The sequence below is a fragment of the Panthera uncia genome, chromosome E1 (assembly GCF_023721935.1).
Source record: "Panthera uncia isolate 11264 chromosome E1, Puncia_PCG_1.0, whole genome shotgun sequence".
NCBI lineage: Eukaryota > Metazoa > Chordata > Mammalia > Carnivora > Felidae > Panthera > Panthera uncia.
Genome location: NC_064814.1, coordinates 15698816 through 15721762, shown reverse-complemented (window position 1 = coordinate 15721762; position 22947 = coordinate 15698816). Strand labels below are relative to the sequence as shown.

At 43.7% G+C, this 22947-nt stretch overlaps 3 protein-coding genes across 8 annotated transcripts in view; 1 reads left to right on the top strand and 2 right to left on the bottom strand.

Moving 5' to 3' along the window:
- CDC27 (cell division cycle 27) overlaps positions 1 to 22947 on the top strand; it is an 803505-nt gene that overhangs the window by 125897 nt on the left and 654661 nt on the right. The window lies entirely within an intron of this gene.
- On the bottom strand, positions 5536 to 17489 carry METTL2A (methyltransferase 2A, methylcytidine). The gene is made up of 9 exons (XM_049637612.1): positions 17362 to 17489; positions 17063 to 17154; positions 14976 to 15328; positions 13868 to 13917; positions 13487 to 13547; positions 11199 to 11338; positions 9279 to 9385; positions 7213 to 7278; positions 5536 to 6398 (listed from the first exon to the last, which is right to left on the bottom strand). Exons 1-9 carry the CDS (start codon positions 17469 to 17471, stop codon positions 6220 to 6222), a joined length of 1158 nt encoding a protein of 385 aa, XP_049493569.1. The 5' UTR covers positions 17472 to 17489; the 3' UTR covers positions 5536 to 6219.
- The window catches only part of EFCAB3 (EF-hand calcium binding domain 3), a 64932-nt gene continuing 63789 nt past the window's right edge, over positions 21805 to 22947 (bottom strand). For all 6 annotated transcript variants that reach the window (XM_049637599.1, XM_049637600.1, XM_049637602.1 and 3 more), the window contains one exon: positions 21805 to 22279. In XM_049637599.1, the coding sequence (XP_049493556.1) occupies positions 21953 to 22279 (327 nt within the window). In that variant the 3' untranslated portion in view covers positions 21805 to 21952. The remainder of the gene's footprint in view (positions 22280 to 22947) is intronic.

Below are 22947 nucleotides of genomic sequence, written 5' to 3'. Positions count from 1 at the left end.
ACCTGATTCATGTTTTATGGATGAACCATACGTGAGCTCCACGACAGCTGTGACTCTGCTTGGTGTTTCTAGGCTTAGGGTTCAGAGCCTTTGGTCAGCAACGGGATGCAGCTGGAATTTATAAGATTTTAAAATTTTCATTGTATGTATGTATTTTACACTTTTTTTCTTTTTTTAATTTTAGAGACAGAGAGTGTGCGATCGGGGGAGAGGGGCAGAGGGAGAGAGAATCTTAAGCAGCCTCCATGCTCAGCGCTGAGCCCAACGTGGGGTTGGATCCTACGACCAGAGCCGAAATCAAGAGTCAGACACTCAACTGACTGAGCCGCCCAGGCACCCCTCACCGTATTTATTTTTTAAAATACCTTCTGAAAGAGAAAGAAAAAAAAAAAAAAACCTTCTGCTCATGATGAGTGATACTTGTTTTACATTTATAGTAGTGATATAAAGTTTCCTCTCAAAATAAATGTAAGAATATCAGTTATTTTAAAAGACCAAGGAAATAATGATGGTGCGCAGGGGTCAGTATTTGGGAGGATGAAACAAAACAGTGCTCTGGGGATGCCTTTTGAGACTCTGCCTGGCCTGTAGACCTATTCTGGGACCAGCTTACTGACAAAGACACGCACACACTGTGCACCCATTTAACAGACGCATCAGGTCTCAGGAGCCAAGTGATGGTTGCCTCCTACAGGGGCGGAGAGCGGATCTCAGAGAGATGGGGCAATGGTGGGCACACACTTCCCAGGGCTCTTCTGAGGCCCCTGTACATTTCTGTCCTGGGGGTCATGAGATACCCTGTGTTTTCCTACCTTCTGTCTTCGCCTTTAAACCAGCTTGAGCTGCTGATACTCACAACCATAGCCCTGTACACGATGGTCTTCTGAAGTTAAACACAAACTGTGTGTCAGTGGGTGTCGGGGGGGGGGGGGCGTGGGGGCAGGGCAGGAAGAAGCTGTTTAGTCAGTCCCCGTTCATTGTGCGCCAACCAAGGGCCAGGCGCTTTGCTGCTCTGCTAAGTGTTGAGAATCCAAAGTTCCCCACTAAATGATGAGCTCCACCGTCAGCCTTACTCACCCAATGAACGTTGAGGAATGGGAAGCAAGGCTGGGGAAGGGGTGGGGGGCTTACCCACAGCAGGTATGTCAGGGCTTTCTCCTCCCCCTTGGAGGGGTTTCTCTAACATGCCACTGCTGATAAAGGTTCAAGGTACGGCTCCTTCTGAGGATATTTTAAGTTTCAATGGAGAAATCCAAACTCAGAGAAAGGAAGGTGGGGAATGAAGGAATGAATGCAGTTTGGGGCTCGCCTCAGGGTGAAGATGCCAAGCTTGAGCCTTTGTCGAGGATACTGGCTACTTACTGTGTCTCAGGGTCCCCCCACTGGAGCATGGAATCCAACTGTGGCTGTTTGCTCGGTAACTTGGTCATGCACTGTGTTCCATGAATTGCAGGTGAGGCGATGTCCAATCTTGAACCTAGAAATTCACTGAAATAAAGGGAGGGGGCCATAGTGCACCATTTCAGTATTTTTTACCTGTGAAACTTACCATTAATGCTCCTTCCACCTCCTAACCGAGGTTCCCAAATCAACCTGCACAACCTGCACACCTGCACACATTCAGAAGCATATAAAAGCCTGCAACGCATCGATGCAGAGGGCTCTGAAAATAGCAGCAGAAGCCACAAACCAAAGAACAGACCTCTGTGAACGGAGTGAAAGAAGCTGTTTGTCCTGAGTTCGTCGTTTAAGCTACATACGACTCCCCACGATTACTAAAGTAACATCTTTAGGCAAAGATAGGGATCAACCCGAGGAAAGTAGAATGTCTTAATACGTTGGGTTTTCATTTTCCTGTTAAGTCACCAGGGTTCTGATTTTCTTTTTTTTTTTTAATTAAAAAAATGTTTATTTATTTTTGAGAGAGACAGACAGAGCACGAGTGGGGGGAGGGACAGACAGAGAGGGAAACACAGAATCTGAAGCGGGCTCCAGCACAAGGCTCGAAGTGGGGCTTGAACCTATGAACCGTGAGATCATGACCTGAGATGAAGTCAGACACTTAACTGACTGAGCCACCCAGGCGTCCCAGGCCCTACTTTTCCAACCAGAGCCCCACGGAGTGGGAACTTACACGAAGGCAGGTAGTGGAGCCATTGCAAAGCACAGGTTTGACGGCATTAGCAGAGGCCAGGCTCCAGTGAAGTATATAAACCAGGGGATGAATCTTTGATGATGAATGGGTTCGAGGCATAAGAACCCATGCACTCCAGGTGTTACCTGACCCTGGACGCCACCCGCATGAACATGGCTTCACTCCCACGGTAGTCCCAGTGCACCCACCTTTCTCAGACCGTTACTCATTTTCCAAGCAATATTGAATCTATCTCCTCCGCCTAATTAACTGCTACTCAGGCAGACCAGTCAGTTTCAGAACTTCTCCATTAGACTTCAATCTAAACCACACAACTTCCTGAGCAGTTTCACACGTGGAGCTACCTTCCCAGCCAACGCAGCACTTTTCTTGCATCAAGACTATCAAGAGATCAGACTCGAAAATACAAAGCACAAACTGGTGGTTGCCGGCGGGGGGGGGGGGGGGGGGGGGGGGTGGGGGGAGGGGATGGACAAAACGGGGGAAGGGGAGTGGGAGGTACAGGCTTCCAGTTATGGAATGAATAAGTCAGGGGATGAAAGGTACAGCGTTGGGAACACAGTCAATGGTACTGTCATAGTGTTGCATGATGACAGATGGTAGCTCCACTCGTGGCGAGCACAGCATAATAGAGGGTTGTTGAATCACTACGCTGTACATCTGACATTAATGTAACGTTGTGTGTTGACTGTACTTCAATTAAATAAATAAGTGTAAAAGGGACTATCAAGAGATACTGTTGGCAGTCAGACATAGTCCAGTCTGTGTGTTTTTGAGCGGCACCAAAGTCCTACTTTAATCTACCCTGACCGTGTTTAACGGTTCTCTGCCCAGTATTAGTGATTCCGAGGCTAGAAAACTACACAAAGTTCCGGCAGCATTTCAGGCAGGCTGACAGATAAAAAGTCAGAGGGCAAGGGAACAGAGTGTAGCAGATGACTGAGAAGAAAAGGTAGCAGCGGGCAGAAAGAGGCTCTTTTTTTTACACCTAAAGCCCAAAGCCCAAGTCAAGTGCCCCAAAGATGGAATCAAAACTCTTCTTGTTGCTTGGAAATGCCTCAGAAATGCCAAAGGAAGGTTTTAGTGGATCATTTAATATATCTGTTCCTCATCCCAAAAGATAAGTGAAATACCATCCCAGTGACTCAGCCTTTTCCAGTTTTAAATGCATTCAGTGTAATGGAAGAGATGGGAAGTTCCCTTTCTCTTACCCTTTAAAGATGAAGCCAAGCAAGGTGGAGGTTAGTGCAAGGGCGGAGGGGTGGTGGTGGTGGGGTGCTGGACCCTGGCAGGGCCTCTGTGTGAGGCGGGGAGCTGTGGCAGTAGTGACTTGGTGTGGGCGTCAGAATATATGAGGGCATCGGCCCCCATATATTGAGGACCACAGGAGTTTGGGATTGTTGCAAAAGGAAACTAAAGTACAGAGAAGAATAAAAACTAGAATAAATCTTGTGTTGGATCGGTACTAAAGGCAGTGATCTGAACTGATAGTTTTTTGTTTTTTTTTTTTTAATGTTCATTTATATTTGAGACAGAGACAGACAGAGCGTGAGCAGAGAAGGGGCAGAGAGGGAGACACAGAATCTGAAGCAGGCTCCAGGCTCTGAGCTGTCAGCACAGAGCCCGGCGCGGGGCCCAAACCCGTCACCCGCGAGATCATGACCCGAGCCAAAGTCAGATGCTCAACCGTCTGAGCCTCCCAGGCGCCCCAGAACTGATGGTTTTCAATATGCAGTAGTATAAAAATACAGACGCAAGTACGTGTGTGTGTACATACATGCAAATATCTTGGCACTCCATCCACTCAGGGGGCTGGGAACGGGCACATACCAGGAGCAATGAGCACACTCAGCTTGGTTTCTAAATACCTTTCTGCACTAAAAGAAACCAGCACCTCTTGGGGGGAAATGCTGGATTCAGACTGGGGCAGAGAAACTGTAAAATAAGCTTGGAACAACTTGTGCTTGAAGTGCTCTGAGAATCGTGGGACAGTCACAAGATCACAGAAGCATTTGAAGAGGCTCCCACTGGCCAAATCTGGGGTAACAGGAGCACCAATGACAGTAGATGTAATAATCACTAAATAAAACAGAAATCTGAATCCAGATTAAGAGAAGTAAATGAATAGGAAAAAAAAGCTTTCCTTACAGAACCAATATATGGAGAAAAAATGGTAGGGTTAGGAGACACTCACAGGCTACCATCATAGTAATTCAGCCAAGAAACTGGAACACAGATGCCAAATGGAGGGTAAAGATTGATGAGGAATGGGTTATTTACCCGATTTCAAAGCATTACCCTATGAAATGCCTATTAGTAACTTTTCAGTGGAGAAAAACAGCAGATACCACCTCAATGAAGTGTTCAAGGTTAACATGACCAATAACAGGGTAATTCAAAATCGATTCCCTGATAGAATGTAATGGGAAGAACACAGCATCACTCAGTGTTCCTGCCAGAAATGTCACTTGAACCAAATCATGAGAAAGCATCGACGAACCCAAACTGAGGGACAGTCTGCAAGATAGCCTGTGATCTTCAAATGTCAAGGCCATTGAAACAGGCCTGGGTTGTTCAGAGTATAGGGGACTGAGATATGACTACTAAATGCAACTTTTTTTCTGGTGATAGGTTATTGGGACCATTGGGAAAACGTGGTTATCTGTGGATGTTTTCAGATTTCTACTTCTGATGGATTTATTTGGTGATAGAATGTCTTTAGTTATAGGAATTATACATGAAAATAGGCAGGAGAGTTGGGACATCACCTTGCAACCTATTCTTAAAAACTATTCTGAAAAGAAAATGGACTATTCTTGCAATATTCTTGGTAATTGGTACTTTTCTTTACGTTTGAAATTAAAAAAAAAAATTGCTTGTTTCTTATCACATTTCCACATGTAATACAATGATAAAAAGCAATTATGGGAATATTTGAGTTGAACATGCAAAACATAGGAAGAACTGAAAATTCTTTATTTGGTAAAAATTAAGAATACATTGTATAACTTATGAACCACCAAGAGGGAAACATGTAGGAGTGGTAACTGAAAAAAAGCAGAACATAAAAAAAGCAATACTGATGATGATCATTTTCAGTTGTACAGTCATGTGGCTAAAATAAAGTTCTCTCAATTCCTTTTGTGTCAAACAGTTAAGGGCACAATAAAAAAAACGAGACAAGTTTGCTAAATGTCAAGATCTTTTTTTCCCATTACTTATTTATTTTTTAAAATTTACATCCAAGAAAAGTCTAGATCGTTTTACTGTTTGAGAAACAGGTTACTTAGAGGGGGAACAGTGTCTAAAATTCCACAGAACTAGAGTTAAGTGGAGACCATGACTAAATAAATACGTAACAAGGACATGTTTTGATTCTCTTTAAAGCAGTAATTTTTTTTAATTGTTTATTTTTGAGAGGGGGGGAGGGAGGGAGGGAGACAGAGCGCCAGTGGGGGAGGGTCAGAGAGAGAGGGAGACACAGAATCTGAAGCAGGCTCTAGGCTCTGAGCTGTCAGCACAGAGCCTGATGTGGGGCTTGAACTCGTGAACTGAGAGATCATGACCTGAGCCGAAGTTAGACGCTTAACTGAGCCACACAGGTGCCCCTAAGGCGGTATTTTTGAGTCAGGAAAATATCCAAAGAAAGAGGATTCTTCTTGACGTGCTTCTCACTGAACGAGACCTTTATTCACCGTATATATCAACTGCCTAGTCCAGACATTTGAACTCCGAAATAATTTAATGCAACTCACAGTCAGATGACACCTTATCACGTACAATACTTCCACATGGAAATAAATTCTTGACGCCTTTTGAATTCATGATTCCCATGAAATTTTAGTTATGATAAATTACAAAATGGCAAGAAAGATTCTTTGATATCTCAAAGTAAGAAAAAACTTAGGAAAGTACATATTAAAGGGCTTCCCAAATTGGAAGCACAATTATATTCTTGATAAAAAGCAATTTTTTCTAGGTTTAAGGTTCAAGTCTGAATCCTTGGACTTTCCCACATCGACAAGACACCACTTGTGAATGTTCTTTTTAAAAAGCTCCAGAGCTCACGCGTCAGGAGCAGGTGCCACTGAGCCAGCGCTGGACAGAAGAGGCTTGCGGTATTTGCACTGAATCCAGACTCGGTACATGGTCAGCTGTTTCCCTCGGTTCACTTGCAATCGGCGATCCACCAGGTTCTGAACCTTTTCCAGTCCAGCCGTAGTGAAAAGTGTATCCAGCTCATCTGGTTCGGAAAAGAGATGTTTACATATTTTCCCCTACAGAAAAAACATGGTCCACCACTTCCTATATTAAATGGGGCTCCGTGAGACTGTTTTTATTTATGTATTACAAGTGGCTTCAGCAGGGCTGTTTATTTAGAAGTGTAGGAGCGGCTTGGTAATATTAAGTTCATGTTTAAATGGGGGAAGCCAAACCTTCCGGCAAGGGCCCCTTGGAATCCAGAGGGAGAGCCTTAGAGCTGACAGGGAAGAATTTTCAAGGGCTTTATGGACACCTTAAGGGTATGTGCAAAATCTCTCTGCATGTAATGTCAAAGCCACTTTTTTAGCAGAGAGTTTCCACTATATTTTAACCAACAGCTCAAAGAAGTATGTGGCACAATAAAGGGCCCAAGGATGGCACTGGTGGGGGAGGAACCCCGAGGCAGGGCAGGCCGCAGAGGAGGGCAATTCTGGATTACGCCTGGGAGCCGGGGCACGGGGAGCACAGCCTAATTCTGGCGCACCTACAGGACAACCCGGCTTACAGGGCAAAACCAGCTGCCCTGGGGTCTTGCCGAATGGGCAGGTTTTCCATTTGGGACAAAGCGACAGGGAGGAAGCGCAGACAGTCGAGGAGCAAAGCAGAGGACTGGAGGCTCCTGTAAGTGGAACCCGTGTGGAGAACAGTGAACCGTTCAGGTGGCTTGGAAAGGCAGGAAAAGTCTTCAAAAGGCAGAAGGGCCATGACAGTTTTACTTCCGATACTGTATCAAGCAACATTTGATCTGGTGTTTGGGGGACTGTTAGCATGAAGAAAGATGAGCGTTTCCATACCTTGTGTGAAGAAGTAAACTCTAGTACCATCGCCTCTCACGTAGAAATTTTCAGACAGACACTGACCTGTGGAGCGATGTGATAAACATCAGAGAGACTTCAAAGCACTTCCTTGAATTTCACTGCCAATCAAACGTACATCGTGATACCATTTCTCGGGCAGAGAAGAGAATCCTTTCTTGGTTGCTCTGGGCACGTTGCAGGAATCTTTGGAGAAGAGGACCCCAAGGGGAGCGATCGAAATGCAGTGTTACGTCACCCATGTGAACCTCAGCCTTCTGTTCTAGAGTTGTTTCGTGTTGGAAGGTGTTTTCCCCCCTCCCTGACTACATAAATACCACATACTCTTTGTAAAACAAAAGTAAATAAATAAAAGCCAGGGACCATAGCTGAGTCTGAGGAAAGGAAACTTGAGATAGACACCATGACCATTTCCCATGTCTGTGCACGTGCCCACACTCGTTCACAAGTACAAGACATACGCTGTTTTGGTTACGGACGCTCTCCCTTCAGCCGCCAAGCCCTCCGACCTAACGTCAATTTACCAACCTGGTACGTCGCCCTTCTGTACCTTCTGAATGCCAATATGATCTTACTTGCTTCACTTCTGCTTATTTCTCTCCAGCTACTCTTACATGTGGGGTCAACTTTAAAATACTTGTCTGTACACTGCTCTTCTCATCTGGGAATGCAGAACGGAAACCCCTCCAAGACCAACAGTAAGGGATCTACCCCACGCGGCAGGCACAAGATTCCACTCTCCAGAGGCATTCACTTGGTTTTCGAGATTTTGCTTACATATGTATTACATGCTAGTTCTTGAGGAATTCCCGAAAGGACTGTTAGACTGAGTCAATAGCTCCAGTGTGCTCAAAAAACCCAGTGGGCGCCTGGGTGGCTCAGTCGGTTAAGCACCCTGCTTTGGCTCAGGTCACAATCTAACGGCTCGTGAGTTCAAGTCCCACATCGGGCTCTGTGCTGACAGCTCAGAGCCTGGAGCCTGCTTCGGATTCTGTGTCTCCCTCTCTCTCTGCCCCTCTCCCACTCACATTCTGTCTCTCTCCTTCAAAAAAAAAATCTTAAAACAAAAACCATTAATGGAGAAGCATAGCTCTTTTCGTGAGTTGGCAGATTAAAGAAGTGGTTATCTCATCCTAATTTTTGTTACCCTCAAGTTTGCTTTTGGTCATTTGGATATGTTCTTCTGGGAATCAAGTCTAAAATTTTCTTCCCTGTGTTTTGGGTAGGTTGCTGATCTTTTCCCTATCAACGTACCAACAGTCCCTGAAGAGCACAGATAATAATGCAGTCTTTATCTGTTCTATGCACCGAAATTATCGGTCTTTAAACTGTTTTAATGGCACCTTTGGCCATACTTTGTTTAAAATTATTCATGTAATCAAATGTCTTTTCTAAAACTAGCTCTTCTAAATGCAGCGGTCTTGGTTTTAAAGATTTGCCCAATACCTAGATCACACAATCTTCAAAAACATACCACCTCTGTCATGTATTAAATGACTTCATATTGGAGCTGTAACTCTAGGTTTCTAATCGATTTCACAGATTTATACGTCTATTCGGATGGCCAATCTGTTGTTTTGCTTACAGTAGCAAAATATGTTTTATTTTATTCTTAAAGTTTATCTATTTATTTGGGGGGGGGGGTGCAGACAGAGGGAGAGACAGAATCCCAAGCAAGCTCCGTGCTGACAGCAGAGAGCCCAATGTAGGGCTCGAACTCATGAACCATGAGATCATGACCTGAACTTTTAAGTTGGACGCTTAACCGACTGAACCCCCCCAGGTGCCCCCATGATACCTTTTTTATTTTTTAGTTATTTATTAAAAAAATTTTTTTTAATGTTCATTTATTTCTGAGAGACAGAGATACAGCATAAGTGGGGGAGGGGCACAGAGAGAGAGAGACACAGAATCCAAAGCAGGCTCCAGGCTGAGCTGTCTGCTCAGGGCCCATCGCAGGGCTTGAACTCACTAACTGCGCCATCATGACTTGAGCCGAAGTTGGACACTTAACTGACTGAACCCCCCAGGTACTCCCACGATACCTTTTTTAAATCGAAGCTGAGCCATGTCGTGGCGGCCATAATCTCGCAGAAGCATCATCCCTCCGGGCTTCAGAAGCCTGCTCAGACTGTTGATAGCCTTCTGCATCCTGTGGGGCAACAGAGAAGGAAGATCAGGTCTCCTTAAGGACAGGGTCCCTTCTCCTTGTAGCACGTCTGGAAGAGCCAGTGGACTTCGTAACCCTGCCTGACACATGGCCCCTGAAATCTTAGCTCCTCTGCTCTCCCTTCAGATGAGAACAGGAGCGCGTGTCTGAGCTTCTGATGTGCCTTCTGCGGTCTGCTCACAACTGTGGCTTCGACCCAGTCCCTTCAGTATGAAGAGGCCCGAGGACAACCTGCTTCTGCTGGAGAGTTCGACCATGGGCCAAGTCACATACTCTGCATCTGGCTCACTGCCCACTCCTGTGATTACTTCCCAGGGAAGCCGCCCCTGGCCTGTGCGCCTGTGCCTCTCTGGGCGCCATGCTGAAAACCTGCAGCGAGGACTACTAGTCGGTCGACTCCTCTGCCTGCCTCCCCAGGCCCGAGCTCTTTGTGCGCAGAGACTGTGTCTTTCCATTTGTTGAAGATCAAACCCTAAGAACTTGCAATTTACAGGGTGAGTCAGCATGCAAATGAGCACCTCGGCAGAGAGCTTTCCATTCTGACTGCACTTTCCATACACAGTCCTCCTGGGGGTTTCGGCTGTGCTAACCTCAGAAGTATAAGTGCTACACAGTCTATTTAAATACTGAATAATGAATTTTAATTCTAATGTTTTGTTTCAGTCCATGTCAGTTTTTAAATCTATAGCAGTTAAACTTCCGCCGTTTTAAAAAAAAATCTATCTAGTAAACTCTACCCTCAATGTGGGGCTTGAGCTCATGACCCTGAGATTGGGTCACATGCTCTACTGACTGAGCCAGCCAGGTGCCCCTGAACTTCTGCAGTTATTAATGTTTAGAAGCATGCCTGGCTTTTGGGCTGTCCTGCATCTGCCTTTATCCACACTCACAATGTCCGTGTCAGGTCAGATGATTCAGTGCCATCCTAAAGGAAATGGGAGCCAGAGAAAATCAATCACTCCTCTAGGTCTTTGGCTGATGCTGCTTCCTGAGGACAGTACTTCATCAGGACAGCTGGTTGCCCATGTCTAAGAAGTTTTTTTTGTTTTTTTTTTAAGGGAGAGAAGAGTGCATGTGAGCATGGGTGGGGGTGGGGGTGGAGTACAGAGAGAGAATCTGAAGCAGGCTCCATGCCGAGCGAGGAGCCCCTCAAGCTCGATCTCATGACCCTGAGGTCATGACATGAACTGAAATCAAGAGTCGATGCTTAACCAACTGAGCCACCCAGGCGTCCCTAAGAAGCTTTAACAGCATCTTTTAGAGTTCAGCAACTGACTTTCCTTTCATCTAAACTTTATTTTACGGAATTCTCTTGTAACTGCAGTTTTCCAAAGAACTTAAGCATAAAGGAACACCTGAGTTAAGGTTCACCATAAATTGTGTTGTTAATAAGCTTGGTTTACTGTAAGTATTTAAAAAGGCCAATGAAGGGTGACTGGCTAGCTTAGTGGGTACAGTGTGTGGCTCTTGGTCTTGGGGTTTTGGGATCGAGCCCCACGCTGGGTGCAGAGATTACTTAAAAGAAAAATTAAAAAAACACAGCCACTAAAGACTTCTCTCCCATTCCTTAGGGATGTTAAACCATAACGATGACCAATCACTGCAGTCAACAGGCAGAGGTTTAGAGGCTGAAAGAGAAGTTGGGAACTTGCAAATTTAGGAAAAGGGATGAGCCACTCGTAACACTGACAGAGTGGCTTTTCCCTGCCTATCAGAGGATCCTTCTTACTCAGGGCCCAACTCTGACGAACGCTTTGTTTTTGTTACACTGCTGGTGAAAGGACCTCAAACTTACTTGTCTGGCACAACTGCAGAAAGAACAAATATGAGGATGATGATATCAAGACTACTCGTGGGCACTGGGTAACTCTGATCTTCATCACACAGATCGTGAACAAAGGCAAAACACCGGCAGGGATCATATGCTGAATTTGTCTGCAGACAGTTGAGAGACACACAGGTTAGAAAATGTTCTCTCTCACACACACACAGATGCGCACACACACACACATTCACACAGCCTCAAGGAAATCTTATCTTGCTTTAAGTGTAACTGCAGCTACTGCCCACTGAGGGTTATCGGTCTAATCATGAAGGCACGCAATCTTACTCAAAGGTTAAGATTCTTGAACAATTCCAGAGAGGAGCTTGTGGAATCCAACTGGTACTTTTGTTTATTTATTTTTAAAAGATTTTAGTTTTGGGGCATCTGGGTGGCTCAGTCGGTTGAGTGTCTGACGCTGGCTCAGGTCATGATCTCAGAGATCGTGTCTTCAAGCCCCACATTGGGCTCTGCACTGAGAGTGCCGCTTGGGATTCTTGGGATTCTCTCTCTGCCCCTACCTACCTCGTGCTTTCTCTCTCTCTCTGAAAATAAATAAACTTAAAAAAAGATTTTTGTTTTAAGTAATGTCTGCACTCAACATGGGGCTCAAACTTGCCCTAGATCAAACCCAAGATCAAGAGTTGCATGCTCCACTGACTGAGCCAGCCCGAGGTGCCCTTAACCGGTACTTTTAAAACTAGAGTTCTTCATTCCTCTACTTTTATTCTTTACTCTGATGCAGAGTTAGATTTGAAGACTGGAAAATCATCAGGAAGGTAAGTGGCCATAAGGAAAAATAAAGCTCCCATCAGGAGAGAGATAAAACATACAGACATTTAAACATTTAAGAGCATGATTTATTATTTATTTATTTATTTTTATTTTTAAAATTTTTTTTCAATATATGAAATTTATTGTCAAATTGGTTTCCATACAACACCCAGTGCTCATCCCAAAAGGTGCCCTCCTCAATACCCATCACCCACCCCCCCCCCTCCCACCCCCCATCAACCCTCAGTTTGTTCTCAGTTTTTAACAGTCTCCTATAAGAGCATGATTTAAAACAACTCCCAACTCAACTATACCATATTACATAGACCACAGAATTCTCCAGGAAAACCTATTTCTCTAGATGTGGAAAATTTAACTTTATATTTTATTACCATAAAATTAACTAAAAAACCCCAAAACTAACTAAAGATAAGCCTCAATATTCACCTGGTCTGGATCCATGAAAGTAACTCCAGAAAGACACAACTACCAATTCTGGAGCTCCTCTGCTACATGCATTAGACATGACTGTAACAGACACATTTTAGGGTAATTTCCCTTTCTATATCTCTTCTCCAAAAATATGACTTTATTCCTCATTGGCCCCTGCTAATTCAAACAGGGCAAGTAGATTATCAGCTAGGCTGGGTCAATCAGACTATTCCTGGGGACTTTGGAATCAGGACAAGTCATTGTGGTGAGGCTCTGAGAACCCTGAACAGGGTGGACTGGTAAGGGTGAGCATGCCAGGATCATATGTAAAACCAGGAAAAACCTATTACAGAAAGTTGGTCTGTAAACAGAGAACAAACAAAGGACAAATGGGCACTGAGCTATGATTGATAGGAAACCATGAACTTGAGGGAGGTACTGTGATAGGAGGAGGAGAGGGTGGTGCCATCTTACTGGCTAGTCAACTTGCCTTGGTATCTGCCACCTTTTTAGGGCTCAGTTACAGTCCTGGCTACACTTTATGTCCTTGGGTTGCATGACCTTCTCTTTCTTTCACTGGCTGAGTTTGTCTAGATGTTTCTGTGACTTATAATTCAAAGAATTCTGACTAGAAACAGTCTTCTCATTTCAATCCTTAAAAGGAAAGTTTGGAGAGGTCAGGAGACAGGCCCAAAGTTCCACAGCTGGCCAGTGAGAGGTTCTGTATTCATGTTTAGTTTTTTCCGCTACTGCTGCCTGTAAATCTCTTACTTTCGGACCACATAAGAATAAGAAATAAAAGGGGCACCTGGGTGGCTCAGTGGGTTAAATGTTTGACTTCGGCTCATGGCTTGTGAGTTCGAGCCGCACACTGGGCTCCATACTGCTGGTGTGGAGCCTGCTTGGGATTCTTTCCCTCCCTCCCTCCTTCTCTAAAAAATAAATAAAAACTTAAAAAAACACAAGAATTAAAAACATTGCTAGAGACCCTGACTTTTAGAAGACGTTTTCCCCTCTAACCAGTGAAAATGATGGATAGGAGCAATTACACTCACCTGGACCAGTTCTATAGCTGTGGAAGAAAAATCACAACAGTAAACAAAGAGTCCTGGATCACTGAAATGGGCAGAAAAACAGTAGAACAATTAAGACTATAAAGTGAATTGTGTCTGTTCTCTTTCCTGTGTAGCAGAGGTTAAAATATCAAAGACACCATATATTAACAATGGAACAGGTTTTGAATCTTACTAATTTTCCTGATGACAAAGATAACTTAGAAATCAAATTAAATCAAGACCATTAAAAAAAAAAAAAATCCAGACCATAAATCCGATCTCCCGTCACCCATGGTTCCCAATAACCACTGTTGCCAGTGAGAAACAACACAGCCCTTTCTCCTCTGTGCCGTCACACAGTTAAACTTTAAACACACTTACTTGTTAGTTTGTAAAATCGGAAAGACTGTGTTTCCCACACCACATCCAACCTGCAGACAGAAATGAACTTTTAGTTACAGGATTTTCCAAAAAATTAATTCCTGGAGCTAGATAATCAATAATCTTGCCTCCTAACTCCATTAGGGAAGGTATGGTGACCAGAGCTAAATAGTACCCAAGCCGTTCCCTGACCTTGACCTCAGAAAGTCTAAAAGAGGCAGCCATAGAAGACTTTGAAAGCATGGGCTTTCAACAGCAGAAGGGAGTTGGTATGGAAAAAAGGGCATAGATTGCTTTTACTTTTTCAGGTTTAGCAAACAGTCCTATAGATGAAATATTTTCTTACTGAACTGCACTATATCATTACTGGAAAAAATGTTTCTAATTGACTAAGCTGAAAAATTTATGAAAAGGGGACCACAAATAAGATTAGTCTGGGTGTGGTAATAATAAAACAACCACCATATACTAAGGACTCACTACTTGCCAGACACGATTCTAAGCCATTTTACATATGTTACCTCAATGTATGCAATCCTCGTAACTATGAGGCAGACAGAGAGGCAGAGGTCCCGTTCTGCTTGGGGAGGGTAAGGGACTACTGACAAGGTCATGCAGGAAGTATACTCAACCCTAAGGTAATCTGCTTCTGGGGGAGTGTATAGTCACCGTCTGGCCTCAGCAACACCACCCCAACTAGGAAGACAAGAACTCTCCCATGCCGGAGAAGCAGGCGCCATCCCAACTAACCCCTCCATGTTGTAACTGTATTACAAGAGAAGTAAAAGACTTTGTCTTGTGACTCGGGACCCTCTTCTAGGTGGTAGGTACAGCACGATGCTACACCGTTCAGGGCAGTACGATGTTCCCAAGTAGCACCCCAGGTGATGTATCTGTGTGCTACAACCGCCAAATATCTGGTCTGAATTTAGGACATAACGTTAGCTTAAAAAAAAAAAAAAAAAAAAAAAAAAGGAGGTGTTTCTAGGCCAATATAGGAGTCAAGTCTAGGCACCTTCTTCACTACTTTTGTGGTCAGCCTCCCTAGGCCACCCACGTGTACGACAGCCTCATTAACCCCATTATCAGGACAATAAAGGGGGGTTACCTCGAGTATTCGGTAGGTGGCTGAGGATCCAGGGAACTCATCAGCACAGATTTCCAGGTGACTGAATTTCTGAGTTACATTTTCTCCCACAGGAGCTGTCTGTGTTTCACGTTCAAGACTATTTGAAGAACACTTGTGCTGTTCTATTTTTAAACCAGGTCCATCCTCACTGGTCCTACATTCAGGTGCTTCACTCCTCTTGTCGGAGGGCAAATCCTCCAAGTGATCTTGGCTTTGGCCTGGTGCCAGCTCTGGGAATTCGGTAAAAAGCCAGTGTCTATCCTTGAAAAACCCGTTTTCGTGGATTTTGTAGAAGTCATTCCAATATTTGTGGGCATTTATTTCATAATCAACTGTAAACATTAAGGGAAGAGTTTAAAAAACCATCTCTCAGGATTTTATTTGTCCCTAATGTCATATACCATTCTGTCTCATTGAATGTCATTGTATACTAAAAGTATCCTCAAGCAGAGCCATAGTCTCAGAGCTGGAAACCTTTTAGTCCTACCAGGTACCCTACCTGAACTCCCTCTGCATCCTGTCCTTCTAGGGAGTCCAGCTTCTGCCAGCGAACTTACTACCAATTCTCCACCCACATCTTTGGGTGGCTCTTAACTACTAGAAAATTCTAACATTAAGCAAAAAAATCTGTCTTCTGATCCAAAAGTCCTACTATTTCATTTCTTCTTCTTCTTCTTCTTTTTTTTTAAAGTTCTACTACTTCTTAGGGCCATACAGAGCAACTCTTTTGCATTTAAGGGCGGTTATTTCCACCTCTAAATTTTCTCTTTTATAAGTGAAACGTCCCAGGTTCTTCAGTTATTCCCCATGTGAACTCAATGGTTATGATACAGGCAGCTCTTCGTAAAATACACTCCCGTCTGTGGCTCTTCATAGAGTGTGGAGCTAAGAAATGAATTCAGTAATACCACAAGATACTAAAAAATAGAAACAAGGCTAAAAGGAAAGGAGAAATGCTGACAAGAGAGAAAAATGTCTTCAGATGAGAAGAGTTTTGATGATGGGAGGACAGGAGAGACTCGAGAAGGGTAGACTGTTTACGCTGTAGTCTAAGGTGATCAAGGCAGTGTTAGACTTGAGTTTTGTTTTCTTTTTTTTTTTTTTTTAAGGCTTCAGTTTTTGGTTCTTTGCCAGACCTTGACTAGTGTAGTTGAAATGAATACAAATCTAAGAAATTGGATTTTAGTTCCACCCTTGCTACTACTAACTAACTGCTTACCTCTGGGAAAGGCACATAATGTCCTGTGGTCCAAGTTTCTTTAACTGTAAAAAGAGGATATTGGACTACATGATTTTCAAAATCCCTTTCAACTCTAACCTGCATTGATCTAGTCTCTGTCAAAGCATGTAAAGTGAGTATTTTGCAACTGGAATCTTCTAATTGTTACAATGAACTGTGGGATTACTACCCTCTCAGTTTCTAGTCCTACTTTCAATTGTCTTTTAGGAAAAAGGCCCAATCAGTACTAGTTTTAGTACCCAGAGATATTCTGCAGTGAAATCATCCACCTCTCCAGAAGGGGCCTCTTTTTCTTTGGCCAGACTTATCTACACTCTGCTTCACCCAGCTCTCCTCGGCAGAAGCCTTAAATCCTCATAGCCATCACACGAAGAAAAGACACATTCACCAGTCATTGGCTTCCTCCCCCAACAACATTGGGAATCAGATCACTAGAATCTAGCTTCAATCACATTTCCTCAGTAAAAGTGCAATCACATAGAGAAAGCACAGCCTCTAAGCCAATCACGTGACCACACGGTTGACAAAGGCGAGTCACATTAACATGGGTCTAGACAACGTAACTAAAACTTAATCGCTAGAAAATATCAAGATACACTTACTCTCAAATAAAGCCCAAAACAAAACTCCCTGTTTGCTCTAACAAGATTTTAGGGTGACGCCCTTTTCCGTCCTAACCCACCACCCACCCCTCCCGTTCTACCCCCGAGTTCGGTATCAGTCCAGTAACAAAGGCTCCTGGCGGTCTCGGTTCTCTGCCTCTCGTGGACAGTGCGTTCAGCAGTACACTGGCTGCAGATACCACCGAGGGCCCACCTGGGCGCACCTTGCTTCTCCTGGCACACTCGCTGGGTACTGTTCTCCCGGACTTTCCTCTCCGCCGCCGCGGCCTGCTCTTCCGACCACTCAACATTGTCCCTGGGAAAATCAAACGGGCAGCTTAGAGGCCTCACGTTCCAGCCGCGGGCAGGGTGAGTCGCTGGCCCCGGAGCGCCTCTCCCACGGGAGGAGAGCGCCTCAAGCAGGGCAGCGGGACTCGTGGCCGGCGGTTAGGGGCTTCTCGCAGCGCCCGGGGCGGCGGGCCAGAGGGCGGGCCGCAGGCCAGGCGAGGGGCAGGGCGGTTACCAGGCATTATGGTGGAAGACGCGCGCTGGATCGCTCAGGAACCGGCTCCCAAACTGCTGCCTCTTCTGGCCGACGGCAGCGGGCGCGCACTCGGTGTAGGGACCAGCCATGACACCGGAGCCGGATATGCTTACTTTTCCGTAAAGAGAAAACTTCCTGCGGAGCCACGCCCCCTTCCGGAAGTCGCGTAGTCTGGGCGGGAAAGGACCAGGGCAGGGCGGGGCGCGGCAGTCCCCTGTGGAGGTTGTGCTCGAGCTCCGCCCACTGGGGCGGGGCCTGAGTTGGGGATGGGGTTGGGGAATGGGGCGGGGCGTACTCTGGCAGAATTTTTTCTCGGAGTGGGCTTCCTACTCCCCATCCCTTGCCAGGAGGCCCTAGTGGTCTTGCAGACCCGCAAGAAAGTGGGAGACATTAATTAAGCTTGAGCCTCCTCTCTATGCTGGGATCCTCTAGCAGGTTCCCCTGTTTCCCTCAAAAATTTTAAAAATGTTTATTTATTTTGAGAGAGAGAAAGAGAGAGAGAATGGGGGAGGGGTAGAGGGAGACAGAGAATCCCAAGCAGGCTCCGCAGTGTCAGTGCAGAGACTGATGGGGGGCTTGATCTCCTGAACTGCTAGATCATGACCTGAGGAGAAATCAAGAGTCTCACGCTTAAATGACTGAGCCACCCAGGCACCCCTCCTTCAAGTTTTAAGACAGGAGAAATCACTTTGAGAATTAAAGGTAGCTAGTCCCATAGAGCTTATGGTCGGAAGAATTTGAGGAAGGTAGCAAGCTGGCCGAAGAAATCTGGCAGTTTTCCAGCTTCCATTGTCAGCTTTTTGTAGTGTGAAAAGCTATGAAAAAAAAAAAACGATTTTTCTGGGAGGAGGATATGAAATGAATTCTGAGAGCGCAAGGTTTATCTGTTTAATCAAATGGAATATCCATCCAAGGACAAGTTAAAAAATTTTTTGTAACCACATACTTTTTGGAATTATCCATATCCGAGCTTATTCACACAATCAGGATTGTAATGCAAACACACATAGTTTGTTATGTTCATACATTTTCAGCCTTCCATTTCTATTTTGATAATTACTACAAACTGATTCTCAAAAGAAAGCATGCTGTCTGCACAAGGTTAGTTGAGAAGAGTTCCAGGAGAGTAATGATTACCATCTGGAAGAAGATAAGGAAAGGGTTAATTACTTAGATGGTGCATTACTAGACTCAGCACACTGGTACCCAGTTGTCGTTTCCTTCATTGCAGATTCTTTCCGTACGCAAAACTGAAGGGAGCTATGAGAGGTTCTGTATCTTTCTCAGAAAAGAAACTGGATCAGGCCCTAAATCCTCCTTAATCACAAAGAAAAATATGTGAGTGAATTGAAAAGATAAGAGAGTAGAGAATTTGTACTTTATTTGAAAACACTTTTGCCATTCTCATGGTCTTTTGAAACATTTTGAACAAGATCTCCTCTCCAAAAAACAAGTGACAAGGATTTTTATAGTTTCTCGAGGCTGGTTATTTGACATAGTGGTTGATTTATACGTATTCTTGGCATCTTGTTGTCTCTTCTACACTCGTTTTTCTCCCCACACCAAAAGCTATTCATGCTCCTAATCAACATTCTCACTGCAGAGTTTCTTGCAGGGAGCTCACTCTGTTTTCACTTGAAGTGACTTACTATATTAATTCCCACAACTAGTCATTTAAAATGGCAAACAACTTGGGCTCTTTTGGTGAAATGGGAGAAAAGTATCCTGAATTTTCGTACAATTATCTTTGGTTGACCTGTACAACTCATGTTTCTCCCATCTTTTGAAGCACCTGACGTTATTTTTCTGCAGAAATTTGGAAGACGTGACTCTGAGTCCTCTGTGCTACCAGACTTCACGCTGGACTGTATCTTCAGCAAGCAAAACTTTTCAGGGGAGTTAAGGGTCCCTCTGCTGGTGAGCTGGAAGAGCTCTTCTAGCTGGGTGGCATGGGTTCAAAGCCTGGAAAGGTTAACAACTCTCAGTCTGGATCATTGCCTTGGGTGTCAACCTGGGACGTGGGTAATTATTTCATGCTTTTCTTTAAGTTCCAGTCAGTGGAAATTCCGGTCTGCGTAAGCATGTGCTCTGGAACTGAAAGTGGGGGAAGGGACCCTGGTGTCCTGATTTGCTCTCCTTAAAGTTTCACAGAACATGTAGCAGGCCTAGATAATTGAATAAGCTGATTTAACAAATTTAAACAGCCTTTTGTGTTTTTTTTTCTTATTGCAAAATAAATATGTTTATTGTAGAACATTTAGACAAAAGAAAAAAAGAAACTACCCCATTCCATCCTTAATTTAACCCATTAAATACTTTGGTTTAAAAAAAAACAACACTGGTGTATACCTTCCAGTCTTTTTTTTTTTCTTATGTATTTATAGAAGTAACTTTTAAATTACTATAGTTTCAGAACTGCTTTATGCCCTCTTATTTTACAACTTCATTGAGGTATAGTTTACATATAATTAAATTCACCCATTTTAAGTGTACCGTCTGATAATTTTCATAAAAATCTATATTTGTGCAACTACAATCATAATTAGGTTCTAGAACAATCCCATACAGCCTTCTCATGGCTCTGAGCAGTTGTAGCCTATTTTATAACCTGATGATAGCTTATAATATCATTCTTTTGTTTGAATGGTCTTTTCTAACATCGTTTTAATTTATAGAACTGTACCATGACTTACCGGACATTTAGGCAACTTGAAAATCCAACACGATGCACATCCTTGTAACTAAATCATTTTGTATATTCATGATTATTTCTTTAGGAATAATGTCTAGAAGTGGAAGTAGTGAGTCAGTGGTTATAATTAGCTGGATTACTAAGCCGTGAGGTCAGGGCATTTTATCTGTTTGTTCACTGTTATATCCAGGTCCTAGAACAAGGTCCAACACATAGTATGCAACTCAATAAATGTTGAACAATGGGTGCCTGTCAGTTAAGCATCCGGCTTCGGCTCATGATCTCACTGTTTGTGAGTTCAAGCCCCGTGTCAGGCTCTCTGCTGTCAGCACAGCGCTTGTTTCAGATCCTCTGTCCCTCTCTCTCCCCCCCCCCCTTGTTTGCACGTGCTCTCTCAAAAATAAACATTAAAAAAAATAATTGTTGAATGAATGGCCGAGTACCTATTGCTATACTGACAAGATGCCAGTTTATACCGTCACTACAGTATGTGACAATTTGATAGAAAGACTGTGTTACTGTACATTTTAGATTTTCCGGGACAGATATGCTTAAAAATATTCTTTCCTGTTATCTCACTGATCCAAGAAAATATTTCAGGAATTCTAATTTTGGCATCCAAATTACATCTCTTAGATTGCCTATTATGGTCATAGCCATACCAAAAAAAGAAAAAAATCTGTCAAACCATAAATCTTATTCTTCAGGTAAGAAACATGGCCACTTGTCAATAAGCTTCTTTTTCTCAACATCATAACATTGTAAAGAATGGCAAATACATTTAGACACTTTTGACTCTTCAAGGTAACACAAATTTACTTCAAGACTGTTTCATTAAATAGTTCTAGGAGCCTTCACTATTTTCATTGCTTTTTTCTGGCATGTTATGATTTTATATTATAAGCCACTGTCCCCATCAATGTGAAACATGTTTTTTCCTTTTTCTAACAGGAAAAAATAATGTAATGGATGATATACACCTAAATGTGATTAAAATAGTAAATTTTGTGTGTAGTTTTCCACAATAAAAATTATAACTACCAAACTTGTAATACAGTTACATATGTGCATCTTTATTAAATGCATTAAAGAACAAGTGTAATGGATGAGATAAACTTTAAAAAAATTTTTTTATGTTTATTTATTTTTCAGAGAGAGAGACAGAGCATAAGCAGAGGAGGGGCAGAGAGAGAGGGAGGCACAGAATCTGAAGCAGGCTCCAGGCACTGAGCAGTCAGCACAGAGCCCGACGTGCTGCTTGAACCCAAGAACCGTGAGATCATGACCTGAGCCGAAGTCGGGTGCTTAACCGACTGAGCCACCCAGATGCCCTGAAAACAACATCCCTTTTTAAAAGGTATCCAAGAGATCAGCCTGAAGATGTGTGGCTAAGGAGCCTTAGGAACACCCAAATTTAATCAAGATTCCCTGGGAGATGGTGATATTATTCCCTGGAACTGAAGGATCATTGTCATCTGCTGTCTTTGGCCTCTTTTACAAATAATGAAAAACCTAGTGCCACTTACAGTCACATAAACTAAGAGGCATGTTACTGGGAGAGCCCCTAGGGGCTCACAGAGGCCCTTAAGGTAAGCGCACATCTCAGGTTTTCTCCTGGTGCCCAGGCCATTTTGAGCCAGGTGGGGGCAGCAGAGTGCAGTTGTTTGCTGGGGGGAAAAAAACCACATGACCTCTATTTACTAGGTAAGAATTAGGAAAGGGAAACCACATTATGACTTAAACTTTTTTACTGGTCAGAATTCAAAAGATGTCAACATTTCCAGCTGCTAAGAATGTACTAGACAAAAGCAAGAAACCACAATTTTGATATCTATGAAAAAGTAGTTTGCAGTGAGCTGTTTAGAAAATGTAGAAATCTCATCGTCGAAACCCTTTGAAACCTTTCCGTTTTCGTTTTCTTCCTGTGTCTGTGTCACATTCACTGATATCCGAGGAAGAAGAGAATACGGAGTTGTGGAAGGTATGCCTATTCATGTAGGCATCATATAACCTTAAGTCCTTTGGTGAAAGTAATTCTTGGCAAACATTCCAGGACCATGTGTAAGCAGAAAAGGTATCATAAAAGGACTCATTTTTAGTGTCTATTCCAATCAAATCCCCTCGGATCTTCTGCCAGAGGTTTAGCATTTCTTTCCGGTGCTCCAGGGCAATCCCCAAGTTATAGGTATCTATAGCTCTCTTCACCTGCAGTGAGAGAGCAGAAGTTGGCAGTAGTTACCTTAACATATCTTTGACTTACGGACCACAATTCTAGATATCCTAAGAGTTACATTCCCAGGCTGGTTGAACATCACTGAGTTTACACATTGGTAGGACCTTTTGAGGACACGCAAGTTAGGAGTTGATGGACAATCCAAATGTATGATTTGGGAATAATGAGAGAAGAAATGTTATGAGAATATTAAAAACACAATAGACTAAAACAAGGAGGAAATGGGGGGTGGAGACAGGCTCTGGATATAATAGGAGTGCCAAGGATGGCACTCAATCCAGCTTAGGACAGGGAGGGAGAGATGCTGAATAGTTCCTCAAGGGTTTGGCCAGACGGAGAGAGTCACTGGTGATGGGAAGGAGTTTCAGGGACAGGAGATAGCAGAAACAAAGGAACAAAGGCCTCTGGAATTGGTAGAGGCATAAGCACGTTGGTGTCACTAAAGTGTCAGGTTTTGAAAGTGGGAGGGAAGGAGTGAAGGAGATGAGGCAGGCAAAGCACTGTGTTGTACTGGCCCTTAGACTTGATCTCAGGGAGGTTGGGAGAGCCCTTTCCTCAGTGAAAATCATGCTGTAGTGAGCCGCTCTTCCTTTCCTTCCCTTCCCTTCCCTTCCCTTCCCTTCCCTTCCCTTCCCTTCCC

What these genes read in the sequence shown, in the direction of transcription:
- METTL2A (XM_049637612.1), bottom strand. Translation starts at nt 17,471, where the DNA reads ATGGCTGGTCCCTACACCGAGTGCGCGCCCGCTGCCGTCGGCCAGAAG. An exon ending in GTCTTCCACCATAATGCCTG is followed by an intron (nt 17,155 to 17,361) that starts GTAACCGCCCTG and finishes TGATTTTCCCAG; the next exon opens with GGACAATGTTGAGTGGTCGG. An exon ending in TCAGCTTCGATTTAAAAAAG is followed by an intron (nt 7,279 to 9,278) that starts GTATCGTGGGAG and finishes ATCGCTCCACAG; the next exon opens with GTCAGTGTCTGTCTGAAAAT.